This window comes from Drosophila melanogaster, chromosome 3L, assembly GCF_000001215.4.
Source record: "Drosophila melanogaster chromosome 3L".
NCBI classification, from domain to species: Eukaryota; Metazoa; Arthropoda; class Insecta; order Diptera; family Drosophilidae; genus Drosophila; species Drosophila melanogaster.
The window spans coordinates 24,528,582-24,545,080 of record NT_037436.4 but is presented as its reverse complement, the minus strand read 5'-3'; the positions used below and the strand labels follow the sequence as shown (position 1 = coordinate 24,545,080).

General features: G+C 35.7%; 1 protein-coding gene and 1 pseudogene across 3 annotated transcripts; both read right to left on the bottom strand.

Annotated features, from left to right (window-relative positions):
• Positions 1 to 1,546: 1,546 nt before the first annotated feature.
• Positions 1,547 to 7,845, bottom strand: mRpS5 (mitochondrial ribosomal protein S5). Of its 3 annotated transcripts, NM_001043187.2 has the most exons (3): positions 7,768 to 7,845; positions 7,465 to 7,683; positions 1,547 to 2,671 (listed from the first exon to the last, which is right to left on the bottom strand). In NM_001043187.2, exons 2-3 carry the CDS (start codon positions 7,604 to 7,606, stop codon positions 1,590 to 1,592), a joined length of 1,224 nt encoding a protein of 407 aa, NP_001036652.1. In that variant the 5' UTR covers positions 7,607 to 7,683; positions 7,768 to 7,845; the 3' UTR covers positions 1,547 to 1,589. The 3 variants fall into 3 exon arrangements, with proteins under 3 accessions (NP_001036652.1, NP_001036653.1, NP_001036651.1); NM_001043188.3 differs by lacking the exon at positions 7,768 to 7,845 and having other exon boundaries at positions 7,465 to 7,718; NM_001043186.2 differs by lacking the exons at positions 1,547 to 2,671; positions 7,768 to 7,845 and adding an exon at positions 6,946 to 7,170 and having other exon boundaries at positions 7,465 to 7,718.
• Positions 7,846 to 9,612: 1,767 nt separating this feature from the next.
• Positions 9,613 to 10,991, bottom strand: CR12460 (annotated as a pseudogene).
• Between the last annotated feature and the right edge of the window lie 5,508 nt (positions 10,992 to 16,499).

The following is a 16,499-nucleotide window of genomic DNA, read 5'->3' as shown; positions in this document are numbered from 1 at the left end:
TTGGTGACGATGAACCCCAGGAAGCTCACGCTTTTCTTAAAAAAAGTGACTTTTCTGCCGATATTTTCATGTAAGCATCGTAAAGGCTCTTCAGAACCCAATCTACGTGCTTGACATGGGCATTTTCATCTTCTGAAAAGATGATGACGTCATCGACGTAAACGTAGGAGAACTTGCCGATCTTCTCTCGCAGAATATCGTCAATTATCCTCGGGAAGATGCTTGCAGCATTCCTGAGTCCGAATGGCAATCTTCGGAACTCATACTTCCCTCCGTTCACTGAGAATGCCGTTTTCTCGCGGTTGCATTCGGCGAGCGTGATCTGGTGATACCCAGACTTCAGATCGAGTGTCGTGTACCTGGTCTTGCCGAGATTCCCCAATATCATTGAGATATTTGGCATGGGGTATCTATCTGGTACCGTCCTTTCGTTCAGTTTGCGGAAGTCAAGTACCAAACGCATTTTTTAGTTGCCCGCCTCGTCGGTGCCCTTTTTGTCTACGACCCATATTGGGTTATTGTAAAGGGACTTCGACTCTTGGATTATGCAATTTTTCAGCAGTTCCTGAATTTTTTTTTGGCCGTGGCTCTATAGGTGGCTCCAGGCTCTCTCGAATTTTTGTTAGAGAGCGAAGAGCGCTACAGCGAACAGCTCTTTTCTACGCATACAGTGATAGCAGAAAACTTTATGTGTGCACACGTATGCTCATGCATTGTAAATTTGACAAAATATGCCCTTCACCTTAGAAGTTCTTAGACTTTAAATCTGTATTATTTTTGATCAATTGGCACCATGCGAAAAATTCTTGTTTGCATTGCCTTAACGTTATTATTATTTGAAAATAGATTAGAAATAGCCAAATCTATGTACATACCATCACAAAATAAATTTCAAAAATGACTTTATATAATAGAATATTTGTCATTAGAGTATCCAGCTTGCGGCGTGTGAAAAATTAATAAGGCAATGATTGTTGAGTGCTTGTGGCCGCACTTCGTGCCTCAAGATATGACCAAAACAAAGACACTAGAATAATTCTAGCGCCGGTATCGGGTAGGAAAGTGGAGAGGGGCAACAATAAGAAGCTCGAGAGGGCTGTGTTGCGTTGCATTTGTCCCACTACTTTTTAATTGCATAGTAAACAATAAAATGAATTTCAAACAATTTGGGCAGATCTGTTATTTGGCTTAAAAATCTTTACTAACATACAGTGTCATTATAAAATTTAACAAATGAAAACTAATTTTGGTACAAAAATTATAGTTCCCAGAGTGGGTAATTAACTTTATGAAATCAATAAACATAAAACAATCTTACAATTTTGTTAAATAATGAGACAGCTTTTTGGGCAAAGCAACAACTAATTGTTTTTAATACTCAGTAATAAATGTAAGATAAAAACTTAAAAAATTCTTACATAATAAATTCGTAAAAAAAATTTTAGGTACTATGAGTATAATTAATTAAAGTTGTACTTTGGATTACCGAGGCATTTTTGTTGGTCTATACCTCTATACCTTTATTTTTCCATGTAAAATAAACTTTAATAATATTACATTTTTATTTAACAGTTTTAATATTTCATAAATTAATCATAAGCATTAACTAGCTTGTGTAGCCGAACATTAACTTGGTTCCGAAATCGCTCCTTTTTAAATTGATGCAAGTCATGTCCTTTGCTATAAACATAAAATGGTACTGTGCCTTTTCGCTGTAAAACTATTTGATTTCCTAATGTGAAATGCATATAGTCAATTTCTTGGGTGTTCTGCGTTAGAGTTGAATTAGGAAAAGGCATTCCTTTTACATCAATGAATCTATTTCTTGTCTTTTGCAGTTGAACAATGTTTGAATTTGTTTCGTTAGCAATATACTGATAGGACCTTTGCGTCATCAGACCAATAAAAAATGCCTTTGCAATATTCTGGATATTCGTAGACCCCTCAATTTTGGCATATAAATCCTTGATACCTATAACTTTACAAATTGTCTGAATTGCCCGGTGACAGACTAAGCCGTATCCATCAGGTTTCTGAAAACAAAAAATTTTTGTTTTTCCGAAATCTGTACGAAAGTCATGAAAAATTGTTCTATTTTCACAAAGGCTTATATTGATTAGTTTTTGTCCTGCTCGGTTCTTTGATTTTCGAAGGGCCGTACGAACTTCTGGCGCTTTAGCGGTAGCGAATCCTGCCAAACCATTACCATTTCCCGTGACTGAAAGAACGGAATATCTTCGTTTTCTTCCCATATTTCCTTTCATAATAAAAACAATTTTGTTTTCTAAAACTCTAGTATCAAATGACACAAACTCTTCGTCGCCAACAGGATCAGGAGGTCCAATGCTTCGGCCGGGCATTTTACTTCCAGACCAACCTCGGTCTATTGGATTTAGTTTCATCAATTTAAAACTTCCCATTGAATCGCGTAATTTTAAAATACCATTTTCTCTATCTAAATTCTCATTGAGTTTCTGCTGATTAATTAACTCGTTTCCTCGTATAAGAGGTGAATTCAATCCAGGCCATATGCGACCGCATTTTCCGAATCCGATAGATTGCCCTTTGTTAAGATCCTTTGCAACTTTTTTTCCACTTCCTTTCCCACGGCCTCTTTTTTTTCCAGCATTGCTAACCGCAGTTACTCCGCGCCAAATGTCTTCAGCAGGTACTAAAAGTAAACAAAAAGGTTTTAATTAGTTGAGTAAAATTAAATTATTTGCTTTCAAAATATTATTTCTAATATATTATAAATAAATCAAAGTTGGACTTTCTACGACTTCCTAAAGTCCGATTTGGATTTTTTTCTGTTGGCTTCGTATTTTCTGGGAACAAAAATTTGGCTATGTGTAAATTCGAGAAAATCTTTAAAAAAAAAACGCAAAATAGAAAAAATTTGTTACAAACGTCAACACATTCGTTAGTTTAATATTTGACATCGGAACATTTTCTTATGAAACAATATTTCTTTGCTGTTTTTGATAAAAATTGAACGAGTCTTAGAGAAAACATAAAAAAAGAGACTTGTTATTGTTGTTTTCGCGGATTTGTGATATATTTGTGTTTTAATACGTGTGTGTTTTTTAAAAGTATTGCTAATTGAGGTTAGCCGTAAATCGATTTCGAGTTTTCGGGTTTTTTATTATCTGTTTTTGTGCATTCAACCGGCACCGTGGCTTGATTGATTGTTAAAATTATTTCTAACTGCTTTTTTTACAGCGATTTTTCAACGTCTTTGTCTTAGTGAAATATTGCCGCTCCACCGACGTTCAAATCGTGCAATTCGAAGTAGAACAGTAGACTGATGAGCTGCGTAAATAGCATCGAAAAGATATCCGTTCAAGAAAAAAACAATAATGTGGGGAGAGGACCGTTCTGCTGCAATTGATGATCAAGAAAAAGAAAACAGACCATATTACCACCATAATATCCTCCACCAGAGCCATTGCAATCTTTTGTCTGGTGATGGTCCAGTTTGAACACATTTCTTCCCTTACATTCAAAAGTATAATTGCATCCAAACGACTTCTTTTGGCGCTACCAATATTATTGATGTTAATTTTATGCCAATTGAGAACGTAATTTCTATTTCGAATTTTGCTGCAATGGATGATTGTTAGACACAAACATCACAATCATATAACAACGAGATATAATTTTTTTGATTATAGCCAGACTAGCCAGTACGCGTTATTTTATAGGAACTCGGTACTCTTAGACTAGAATACTATGACGAAGTAAAAAAACAATCATAAGAAATTATCCTGCAGAGGCAGCTGTTTTAAATGAGCACTTAAAAAAGGATGCATTACATTATTATGCAAGAAAGCTAACTCAACCCAGAGCCTGCAGAATGTAAATTATTCAGGAGCAGGACCCTGTTGATAATGATTACCGGTCCCTAGCTGAGGAAAATGCTCAAGCATATGAAGATGATGTGAGCAATGATTCCTGTAATTTTTTACGATTACCACCTTAAAAAATTTCTTTCCCTTTGAAAAATCTTTTCAGGTTCCGTCCATCAATGGGGGCAAAAAAATGTCCGATCGAATTGTTCAATAAAACAACCTTTTTCTTCATATAACTAACTCTTAAAGATTTTGACGGTATAGTGGGACTTAACCTGCTTATGCACGTTGACGGATAACTTGATTTAAGTAACGGTATCATTAGGTTTAAAGGCGACACCCGGTTGCTTAACTTCAAAACGTTTCCCAATGTAAATTTCACACAGGTCGATGACTCTGACGTACCTTTGTCTATAAAAGAATCCTTCGATATCATGCTCAAATCTAGATCAAATGCATTTGAGGACCCAAACGAGTCGGTACCCTACAATATAAACACTGGCTACCATACGAACATATGATGAGCCAGGGTAGTACGGGTTATACATATACCCTACGGGTGTAGGTGACTTTGTTAATTCAGAAGTTAATCAACTTCTAGAAAACGACATCAATCGACCATCAAGATCGCCCTACAATAACCCTATTTGGGTTGTTGATAAAAAAAGGTGTCGATGAATTCGGTCATAAAAAGAAAAGAATGGTCATAGATCAGGAAACTTATTTTCCTAATTCTTTTTTTTTTAATTCCTAATTTTTTCCAAAAAAAAAAGAGGACCACAAGAAGCAGGTTTTAAAAACCTTGATGAAGTTAACATGAAAGTGTCTCAGGAAAAATCCAAGTTCTTTGAAAATAATGTGGACTATCTGGGATTTACTGTGTCCAGAGGTGGAATTCAAACTTCGCAAGATAAGGTACAAGCCTTACAAAATTTTCAAATCCCTTGAACCCTTTTTGCACTTAGATCATATCTAGGGCTACCTAATTATTATTATTATCAAGGGATTCGCCAGACCCCTAACGGACGTCTTAAAGGGCGAAAATTGCAAAATAAGTGCTAATCACTCAAGGAGAGTGATTATTGAACTAACGAAGATGAACCTCTGAAGATGTCGTTTTGAGATATCCAGATAAAAAAACCCTTTGACCTAACAACAAATGCCTCGGGGTATGATATATAGCAGTGCTATCCCAAGAAGGTCGCCCCATTACACTTATTTCTCGGGAACTACGGAGTAACGAACAAAATCTCGCAACAAATTTAAAAAATTTAAGAAATTACCTGTATGGTGTGAGAAACTTCAACATCTATACAGATCATCACCCGCTGATAAGATGACTACTGGCTGATTTGTCAGTAGTCTCTACAGTGTAGGTCAGGGATTCTTTTCTATGGACCTACACTGATTTGATTTGTCAGTAGTCTCTATAGTGTAGGTCAGCGATTCTTTGCTATGGACATACACTATAGAGACTACTGACAAATCAGTGAACTGCTTCAGGAATCAGTTAATTATTGAGGAATCTGATTTCCTATCTGTTAGAACCTTCGTGCTATTTCAGAATGGATCTCTAATCGGAGCACTCTTCTCCAAACACTAAAAGACGAAGTAAATTCAGGGATCGTCGAAGGAATCCATTGCGAACTACCGATCCTTGCTTTTAAACAACACACACTGATCGAACTTTTCTCGTCAACAAAATTTCGATACTCAAAGTATTTGGTAACTCCCAGTTAAATCGGAGCAAAGTGAAAAAGTACAGGCAAAACACAACCGCGCCCACCGAGCGGCACAGGAAAATGTTAAGCAAATAATGCGTGACTATTTTTTTCCTAACATGAAATTAACAGCAAATTGTTGCAAATTGTAAGGTCTGCTCGAGGGCTAAGTTTGAATGACATCCAAGAAATGCCAATCACCACCTACGCAGGAGAACGTTAACACATTGATGTATTTTCTACACACAAAAATACTTCCTAACGTGTGTTGATAAATTCTCAAAGTGTGCTGTTTCTTGACAGTCTCAAAAGTGTGTAAACTTGGAATTTGTTGTTTATTTTCTTGTATATTTAATATTTTTAATTTGTTTTTGTGATTTATAGATAAAATAAATATTGTTTAATTATATTTTATAAAAAAATTGCGTTTAATTAAGCAAAAAACTCTTAATTTTTAGCTTTAAAGTCAAAAATTCAACTTATTTTACAGTGTGTATGATCATGCATTTTAAATTTGACAAAATATGCCCTTCACCTTAGAAGTTCTTAGACTTTAAATCTATATTATTTTTAATCAATTGCCACCACGCGAAAAATTCTTGTTTTGCATTGCCTTAACGTTATTATTATTTAAATATAGCTTAGAAATAGTAATAGCCGAATCATAATATCACAAAATAAATTTCAAAAATTACTTTTTATTCGAATTTTTGTCAATAGAGTGTTCAGCATGCGACAATGATTGTTGAGTGCTTGTGTCCGCACTTCGTGCCTCAAGATATGACTTGCAATAAACAGTTTATTTTATAAATTTTTATTTTCTACAACGTATTATTTTTATGAAATATTTATTTCTCTTATGTCTTCTTTTTGGAAAATTTAACATTTAACTAGTTACAGTAGTTATAATAATTTCCTTTGTATTTGCTTTAATTATTAAGTATATTTATGAAGTCATTTGACTTAATATGAATATGATGTATGTAAATTATCCATTTTTAATAGATTCGGTTGTTCAGTTTCAGTTTTTTTTGTCTATTCCAATTTGATATATTTAAAAAGTGCGCACAAGCAAGCAAATTCTATTTTTAGATTTCTTACGCTCTCAGCGTAAGCAAGCGGACAGAGAGCAAATTAAACCGTCACTAAAAAAGTGGCTGCATAGTGCCAAACCAATGTATGAGCGTTACTTATCTTGTTATTCTAGTGTCTTTGGCTAGTGAAAGTGCAAACTAGAAATTTCAACATATTCAGACATCTCAAAAAATTGAGAAAATGACAAATAAAATGAAAACAAATTTAAAGTTTTGGCCGGTAAGTGGGCGTTAAAGGAGCATGGCCAAAAGGTTTTTTTTATACCGAGAAAAAATTTGCAAGTCAAATAATACGTTTTTTGTGGGGTTTTCAAATATTTATAAGAAAATACAGAGACATTTTCAAGACTGAAATATAAAGAAAAACTGTAAATATTTTTCAAAAGTATGGTCGCAGTAGTTTTGGGCGGATTGTAAGCGTGGAAAAAGTTTTTTGTCCATGGCCATATCGACTCGGCTAGTGACCCGATACTTCTAAATACGAAGGGTCATTATTACTGCAAAGTCCTTTAAATATGAGGAAAAAATAATATTTGTAAAAATACACGAAAATAATAAATCATTGTTGTTTAAATAAAAAATACATAATGATTCTGACATTTTTCTTTTAAAGGCTTTGAAAGATTCAAATTACACCTCGTGGAAATAATTTCTGACCCACTGTATTTCACTGTAAATCAGCCAGAAAAAGAATTCCTTGTTTCATTTTATTTGCACCATTACTACTACCTAGAACCATTTTTATCCAATGGCAGATAGAAACATTTCTGCTCTTTTATTGAATTAAAACATTTTACTTACATTTGTTAAAGAAGCTGGTATTACGTAAACCAATGTAACCTGGTAAAATGGGTTCATGTGAAGATAACAAGCTTTGGTTCAAAATAAAAATATTTCTGCTACAAGCTTGATTGAAGAGACGACGGATCAATGTTTGACTCATATTTACATATGAATTTATTAAGACGTTTTGATACTGAGGATATTTATGAGGTTAATACAGCAACACTAGCAGTAACGCTACAAAAAAAGACCAAATTAAAACAATTATAAGACGTGCGTCATGCTTTAAGACCCGTCCAGACTAGTCCTTCATAGTTATACCCGTTACTCCTAGAGTAAAAGTACGTAACAGACAGAAGGAAACGTTTCCGACCATATATATTCTTGATCAGAATTAATAGACGAGTGGATCCGTCTGTCCGTCTCTATGAACGTCGAGCTACCAGGAACGACTATTTGCATCGCTTTAGTCGAGTTCGATGACTATCAGTTACCCGTTACTCAGATCAAAAGAAATTGGGAAAATAGCAAATAATATAAGAACAAATTTATTTTTTTCAAATGTGTGGATGTGTTTTGACCAGTTAGTGGCCGTATAATGTGGCGTTGCCAAAAGGTGTTTATACTGATAGAAATTGACAAGAGAGATAAAACATTTTTTTGTGGTATTGTTGGCGTTCTAAGCATTTATTAGCAAAACGATATTCATTTACGAGACTGAAATATAATTGAAAAATCTAAATATCTAGTTTGGTCGCTGTAGTTTTGGGCGCATTGTGCGCGTGGCAAAAGTTTTTTGTCATATTGATAGAAATTAACAAAACTGATAAAAAAAACTTAATATATGTCAGAACATTATCCTTATGTGTAAGCGTAACACCATCAGTTAACAATGTTGCGCAGCGTCTACGTATATCTATAGACCTCAAATTTCTAGCTTTACTAGTTCCTTAGATTTCGATATCTATACGGACCATATATGGCCATATCGACTCGGCTAGTGACCCGGTACTTCTAAAAATAAAAGGTCATTGCACTACTGCAAACTCCCTGATATATGAGGAAAAAATAATATTTGTAAAAATACACGAAGTTAATAAATCATTATTGTCAATATAAACAATAAATGCAGATCCTTATATTTTTCTTCGTTAATATGTTATAGGTTTTAAAAGTTTTAAATTTCCCCCTGTTTAAGTCAGTCAGCCAAAAGTTTCATTTGTTAAATTTTATTTGTTCTTTTACTTTATGATTGAAACATTTGACTTACATTTGTTAAAAAAGTTGGTATTACGCAAGCGAATGTAATTTCTTAAAAGGGGTTCATTAGAAGATAACAAGCCTTGATTATTAAAAAAAAATGTTTCTGCGATAAGATAAAAGCCGTGTATAAATATAAAACACTAAGTGTAAGCTGTGTATAAATATAAAATACTAGGTGACACTAATATCGATAGAATTAATTGTATATTATTTGGCTGACTTTAAAGTGCGCGCGAGAATAGAGCTGGAGAATCATCGATGGTCGGCACTATCGATGGTTTTTTAAGAAAACATCGATAGTATGGATAGTTAAAAAGAAAACAAAAATAAAGGAACTATAATTTAACGTGAACCGATGTTTATATACCCTTGCAAATTAAAAAATATATATTACAGTAGCCCTTTAGAAAAATGCAGAAATACATGCACAGGAATTAAAATGCATTTTTAAACAAAAACGCTTTATTTGCTTCAATGCAAACTATTATTTGAATTAACGCAGTATTCAAAATATTTAGTAATAACAAAATAATGGTTTTTTATATTCATAATAAGACATATTCTTTCATATTCTGTTGAACTGGCCGGAATGCACAGGCACTTTTTACAAAGTTTGGTTATTGGCTTCAGACTCTCACTGTTTGCCTGAAAAGGGATAAATTCATTAATATTTAATTTAAAAAGTAAAAATGATATTCTTACAATCCAATAAGCAGTTAAAAGAAATGCCCTTGCACAGAAATTACCACTTCAATGCGAATCAAATACTTTGTGAATGTATAAAATAGCATTAGTTATTAAGAAATTGTTTGAGGAACACGCAAAGCGGAATGGATTCGTTTTAATTTGTGCAAAGGATCAATTTTTACATTTCGATTTATCGGGCATCAAATATGCAAATTGTTAAAATGGTGTTGGCATTTTGATCGGATCAGACATCGGATCGACCAGACACGGTCGAAGGGAAGCAGTCAGGAAGAAGCACTTCTCATTGCACATCCGCAGGCAGGCGCTGGCCGATGACTTCTTAGCAAACTCAACTATGCCCTCGCCCATATGCTTGCCAGAATCGTCGACGGTGATGCTGGCCCTCTCGATGGGACCAAAGATTTCGAAGGACTTGTACAGCAGCTCGTTGGAAACGAACGGTGTGAGATTTCTCACCTGCAAAATGACATTCGGTGCGAATCGTACACCATTCGCATCGATCCGTCCAGGGCGCGCTTAGCCTTCTCGGCATTAGGATGATAGTTTAAAGGTGGTTTAAAGGTGGGCCCAGAAATGCTGCAAAACCGCTGGGAAATGAAGAAGTCTTCACAGCCGCGCGGACCACCGTCTCCATCGCCACCACCACCCATATTGGTGCTGTTCATCGTGCCACCTGCACCTTCGCAAGGCGTGGACCACTACGGTTTCGGTTGTCACGCTGCTGGTTCTGCGGACCTCCGGAGAAACCGCCACCTTGATTGTTACCAGCATTGCGACCTCTGAATCCTGGATCATTTCCCTAATTTCCGGCTCCTCCTTGATTTCCTTGGCCTCCTTAATTGCCTGCACCTCCTTGATATTCTGGTCCACCTTGATTTCTTTGACCATGGACTTGATTGATTGATTTTGGTTTTGTCCTTGCCGTTGATTTTGGCCCATGTTGGCGTTCTGATTCGCTTGATTTTGGCCAGAAGCTGCAGTTGCCGGTTCATTGTTCTTAGGAAGTGCCGCCTTTGATGTTTCGTTATTGGGCTTTTGCTATATTTGTGTTATACATTTAAATGAGTACAATATGCAATTGATATGTGAGCCACATCTGCAGTGTCGTCATTCAATCCAGTTACACCATTAGAATACAAACTGAACAGATATAACATCGATTCAATCGGCTCTACAGGCGTGCCTCCCTATTTAACTTCCCCCCCGAAAAATGTAAAGAATACCTAATATTTGTATACAATTAAGTGCCCGGGATAATCTAATCAACTATATCGAATTTAGATAACTTACATTTGAATTGTTGTTGCCTGGAAAAGTCCGGTTTTGGTTTCCAGCGCGATTGTTTTTGCGATAGCGGTTTCCAGCGAACCCACCCTTGTTGTTTGCAAAATTCTTATTTTAATTGGCGCCACCACCACCGCCCGTTACACCACCATTTTGATTCTGGGCATTTGGACCACCGAATCGTTGCTTCTTTTCAGCCGGACATACGTCCGCGAAATCATTTTGATTTTGTGCATTATGCTTGCCGAGATTTTTGTTGGCCTTCTAGTTTCCCCGCTGCTGTCGCTGCGCTTCAACTTGCTCAGAGCGTACGATTGTTTTGTTGTATTCTGTGTAAATAATAATTATTATTTTTAATCTGGAGACCCTAGAGTTTTACAGCCATTATACTTCTTGGCCTCATTTTAAATATTCTTATTTTTTTAAAAGACCAACTGAAACCTCGTAAATGGTTAGAAGTTTTGACACTTCATCACAATTTTGCTTGGAGGCATCTTCTCCAGGATTTTCATCAGAAGAGTCACTAGATGAGACCATCGCTGAAGAAATTAGCGAGATATGTGAAGATGAACCAATTTATCAACTGAAAAAAACGCAAAAGGTGACTAGGTAGCATAGTTTCGAGTATGAAACTTATTATTTTTAATGCATTAAGTCCATTTGGAGTCTATTTAGATCATAGGCATTTTCAAATAGTGACAGATTCTAATTCCTTAGTGCAGACATTTAGTAGGAAAGCCATAAACCCTAAGATAGCTATACGGTCATTGGAATTGGAAAACTATGATTTGCAGAGCTGCTGTTAACATGCCGCATGTTGACGCATTGAGTAGTCAAGTTTAAATATTAGATGCACTTAGAGAAAATAGTGATAACGCCAAGGAGCCCCTAGCGAAATCCATAGAGAATAGTGAATATATTGAGAATACCCTAGAGCCTGTATGGAATAAATAAAAATAAAAATAAATAAATAATAAAAACCTAGAGAATATAGTAGGTAAGATAAAACCGCATATAGTAGGTACAGAACCTAGGAAAAATACGCAAAACTGTTAAGACAAAACTGAAGACAATCATTTTTGCATTAAGGATAGTAAAGACAGCGGGGCTGTAGACTCAAGTGAATTGCAGCTTAGAGAAAAATTCATAGTATAGTTGATTAAAGCGAGTAAAGGGAGTAGTAAGAGCAACACCTTAGAATATTCACTAATATTGCAAATTGAACAATGTGCGACCCTGAAATTATCAAGATAAGAAGTTACGTAGAGAAAGGTAGTTGCACTTCATTTGAATTATTAGATGGCGTTATTTATAAATGGAATACTGACGAATCCCAATGTGTGTATGCTCCGAATTGCATGTAAGAACAAATAATTAGGTTATCACATGTAAAATTAGGTCACGTCGCCGCTGAAAATGTATATAGGACTTAAAAAAAAACTATTGGTTCCCAGCTATGAAAAGTAAAGTAAAGTAAAGTAAAGTTCAGTACCGAACACCATTCATAATCGCACACTCCATGATATTCCAAAGCGATGCATACCGTTGCATACTATTTATATAGATCATTTAGGACCATTACCAAGTATACAATCAGAAAAAAAACACTTTGTAGTCATAGATTCATTTACGAAATTTGTTTACCTATTCCCAGGAAACAGCACTAGTACTCGTGAAGCAAAAGACTCAGTAAGTAATTTTGCTTTTATAGCCGCCCAAATAGAATTATTTCTGTCCGAGGATCTTTAGAGTTTTCTACTTTCCTTCAAGAACGTGACATAGAGCATATCAATGTGCCTACAGGTGCACCTCAAGCCAAAGGGCAAGTAGAGAGAGGGAACAGCATCGTTACACCCATGCTGGGTAAATTATCAGAGTCAATAGAGCAGGCAGGTTGGTTATTAAGTTATTAAATAAAGTACAGTTTTCCATTAATTCATATATATCAATTTTCAATATCAATATTCAATTATATTCATAGTAGTACTCAAAAATCTCCTAGTATTTTATTATTTGATAGCCAAAAAGGCCCTATAGCTGGCGAATTGTTAGAATATATTGAGGACAAGTTTAATTTAGAGCAAAAAGACCTAGACCTTCGTTTAAATGCTAATAGAAATATCCAGCACTCACATGCGAAGAATCACGAAGCGCTTTTGGAATATAAAGTTGGAGATTTTGTAGCTATACGTAATATTGATACAACACCTGGAGTTAATAAAAAATTCGGACCTAAATATCGGGGCCCTTAAAAGTGATATTGAAACAAACCATACTAAAGCATTATTATATATATATAATAATATAATAATAATAATATATAAATATATATATATATACCAATGTAAGCTGTGTATAAATATAAAATACTAGGTAACACTATTAATTGACAGAATTAATTATAGAGTCTTAAGAACAAATGGTAGTGTGATCGAGATCGAAGAGTTTGAATCGAGAACTTGAAGAAGAAACAACATGAATAAAAAACCCTATAAATATATATATAATATATAAATATTGTTGCAGAGAAGACGCGTGATCAATTTATGAATAAATTAAGACGTTTTGTTACCGAGGAAACTTATAAGGTTAATACAGAAAGACTTGCAGTAACGCTACAAATACTGGAGCTAGAGAATTTAGATTAAGCAAACAGTTTCCAGACACATAGGCGCATCGCAAGTTTGTTGATTCATATTGCCACGTCCACCCTAACGCCCACGTCTGCCACGCCCACACTTTTGAATGTACCGCAAAAATTATGAAAGTTCGCGTTCTCACTTCCACACTAGCTTATACCAAAGACAATAGAATAACACTAGAATATTCTAGTGTCTTTGCTTATACCCGTTCACGTAGAGCAATAGGGTATACTAGATTCGTTAAAAAGTATGTCCGTCCGTATGAACGTCGGAATACAGGAACTAAAGAAGCATTATTTTATATTTCGTATTTTTATTAGCCTTGTACTTACATTTATAAGCAAAACTATATTCATTTACAAGAAATATAATGAAAAAATCTAAATATTTTTCAAAAGTGTGTTCGTTCTAGTTTTCGGCGAATTTGGGGTGTGGCAAAAGTTATTTGTCATATTGATAGAAATTTACAAGAAAATCAAGAATTGAATATCAAAACATTTTCCTAAATTGTGTGCGTGACATCATCAGTTAACCAACTTGTGCAGCGTATACGTATTAGAGGGCTGCATAACACCATTCTCTTTGTTTGCAATTAGAGTATTATTCGGACTTTTCGGCGTCCGATCGAAATGGACTAACTGAATGTGTTCAAAGAATGAATGAAGCGAATGAATTTTCAATGGTAATTCAGAGTACTCTGAATTCTTTATGTTGTCATTGGGTAAAATGATTTCGGACAGCGCGGAAGTAAGTCAAAGTTTATGTTTTATTATGTGCGTGTGCGTCTTATTTAATAATATTGTAGCATTTTTTAGCATATAAATTATTTAGCGATCTTGTCAAATTGTGTTGTCAATAATAAATATTTTAAAAAGAATAGTAATAAAAATAATAGAATCGTCAGGCGACGCATTGTTTATCGAGGCTTGGTGGAACGATCATAAAAATATGTTCCCAAACTTATATAAAGCCAGTTGAAAATTTTGTTGCATACCACCAACAAGCGCTGCCTGTGAAAGAGTATTTTCAGACGCTCGAAATTTAATAACAGACAAACGTTATGACATCTCTCTAACTTCAGAGAACATTAATAAAAATAATGTTTCTTCATAATAATATTAAAAATTAAAAATTTGTATATTTATAAAATAAGAATATAATATATAATCATTTAAGTAATAATAAACAATAATATAAAAACACGAACTCAGCATACCATAACTGTCTTTTATTGAAACTAACACGCACATCGTATGTGCGTATGTACAAGTTAACACAAGCCAACGAACTAGAACAGTTGGCTCAGTGCATGAAACACTGGCCGGAAACCCGTGTGCAGCCGGCAAAAACACCATATTTGCGTGGCCGCTGCGAGTCTTTGTAAGCTATAAGAATAATTTTAAGCTTCAATTTGAATTTGCATTTGTCTGAATAAAGAGCGAAAGCTCATCAACTTACGACTAAGCGTCGTAAAATATATTCTTATTACTTCCTCTGCCAGATCACAAGGCTGGCAGTTAAAAGAGAAAAGTTCCTCTCAACATAAATAACAATCTTCTGCTCCCCGGACTCTCCGGAGCAGCCAACAAGGAAGCCCTGCACCTCTGGAGGAATCCTGACGACGACGATCGTAAGACGGTGCGATCCATCTTTAAATAATTTGCACATACGCAGACAAGACATTCGAATCACCCATTCACTTTACTCGGACTTCACTTCATTTGTTTCAGAATGTGCCGATCGAGTTGAATGAATTGAAGTCGGCAACGAGCGCGTTTAAATGCACGATCATTTTCGAAACGAGCCGAATTCACTCCGTTCATTTCAGCACGACTGTTGTTTTGAATGGTTTGAATGGTGTTATGCAGCCCTCTACTACGTATGTCTATAGACTTCAAATTTCTAGCTTTACTAGTTCCTTAGATTTCGATATTCATGCGGACATAGCCATATCGACTCGGCTAGTGACCCGGTACTTCTAAAAACAAACGGTCATTGCACTACTGCAAGTCCCTGAAATATGAGAAAAAAATAATATTTGTAAAAATACACGATAACAATAACAATAAATAACAACAATAATAACAACAATAAATGCAGACCCTTATATTTTTCTTGGTTAATCTGTTATATGTTTTGAATGTTTTAAATTACCCCTTGTTATTGCATATTGAAACATCCCTGTTGTCTTAATTAAAATGAAATATTTTACTTGCTTTTGTTAAAGAAGTAATACCCGCGTAAACCAATGTAACATGGCGAAACGGTTTAACTTAAATATTACAAGCTCATGTGTCATGTGGATTGCAATAAAAGCCTCAGCGCTGTGCCTATATATAATGATTGTGGGCACTCCGTATGTTGTTGCCAGAGTTTTAAGAACCTGAATCTTTCAAATCCATTTCAAAAAGCGAAGAGATTGGCTCTTTGTTGAAAGGTCGTGCCTTTGGACCTTAGCTTAGCACCCACACCCTGCTTCATCTGAGAAACTTGCTTCCTTCTGACTCGCATCATGGCGAAGGACCCTCTACATTGCCTGGAATGTCTGCTGCTCTTCTTGCAGAGAATCTTAATTAAGATGTTGTGCTCTTAGCCACTGCCACCATATTAGTGAAGAACCGTTCAAGAATCTTCATTCCATGCCGTGTTCCTCAAAATCGGCGGCTTGTGTTACTGTAAAAGGCGATTCTAGTTTTGGTGTTGGTTTGTCAGTAAATACACTTACAACATTAACGGAGGAGCCAGTGCTAGAATTTTGTCGAAGAGCCATTCTTGAAAAATTTTCGAACTCCAAAGGATCAGGACAGGGTGCCAGTGGTGGACCAGAAAGCGGTGGAACAATAGAATAAGCTCCTCGGTACCAGGCCAGCAGAGTAGGATAGCATGACGACCCAGCAGCAGCTATCGAAACAACAAAGAGGAGGTCAACAGGCATCCCACGGCGGCGTTCCATCTCGACGACTGCCACAAGTAGGACCCGGTGAAATGGTTAAGCCTCCATAACGCCATGCCACCGTCACCTTCAGAGGGTGTAGGTCAAGAAGTGAGCTAAGGGGCACTCAGTGGGATGATGTCCCAAGAGGCACCGATGAACCTGGGATAGGCAATGCAGGAACATGCTCTGCAGCAGCACCCAAATCCCCATTAGCATACGCA

Bases quoted from the DNA above. Each gene is read 5' to 3' on its own strand.
- mRpS5 (NM_001043187.2), bottom strand. From the start codon at position 7,606: ATGAGTCAAACATTGATCCGTCGTCTCTTCAATCAAGCTTGTAGCAGA. The intron at 2,672-7,464 runs GTAAGTAAAATG...GTTTACTTTTAG, and splicing joins TACCAGCTTCTTTAACAAAT to TACCTGCTGAAGACATTTGG.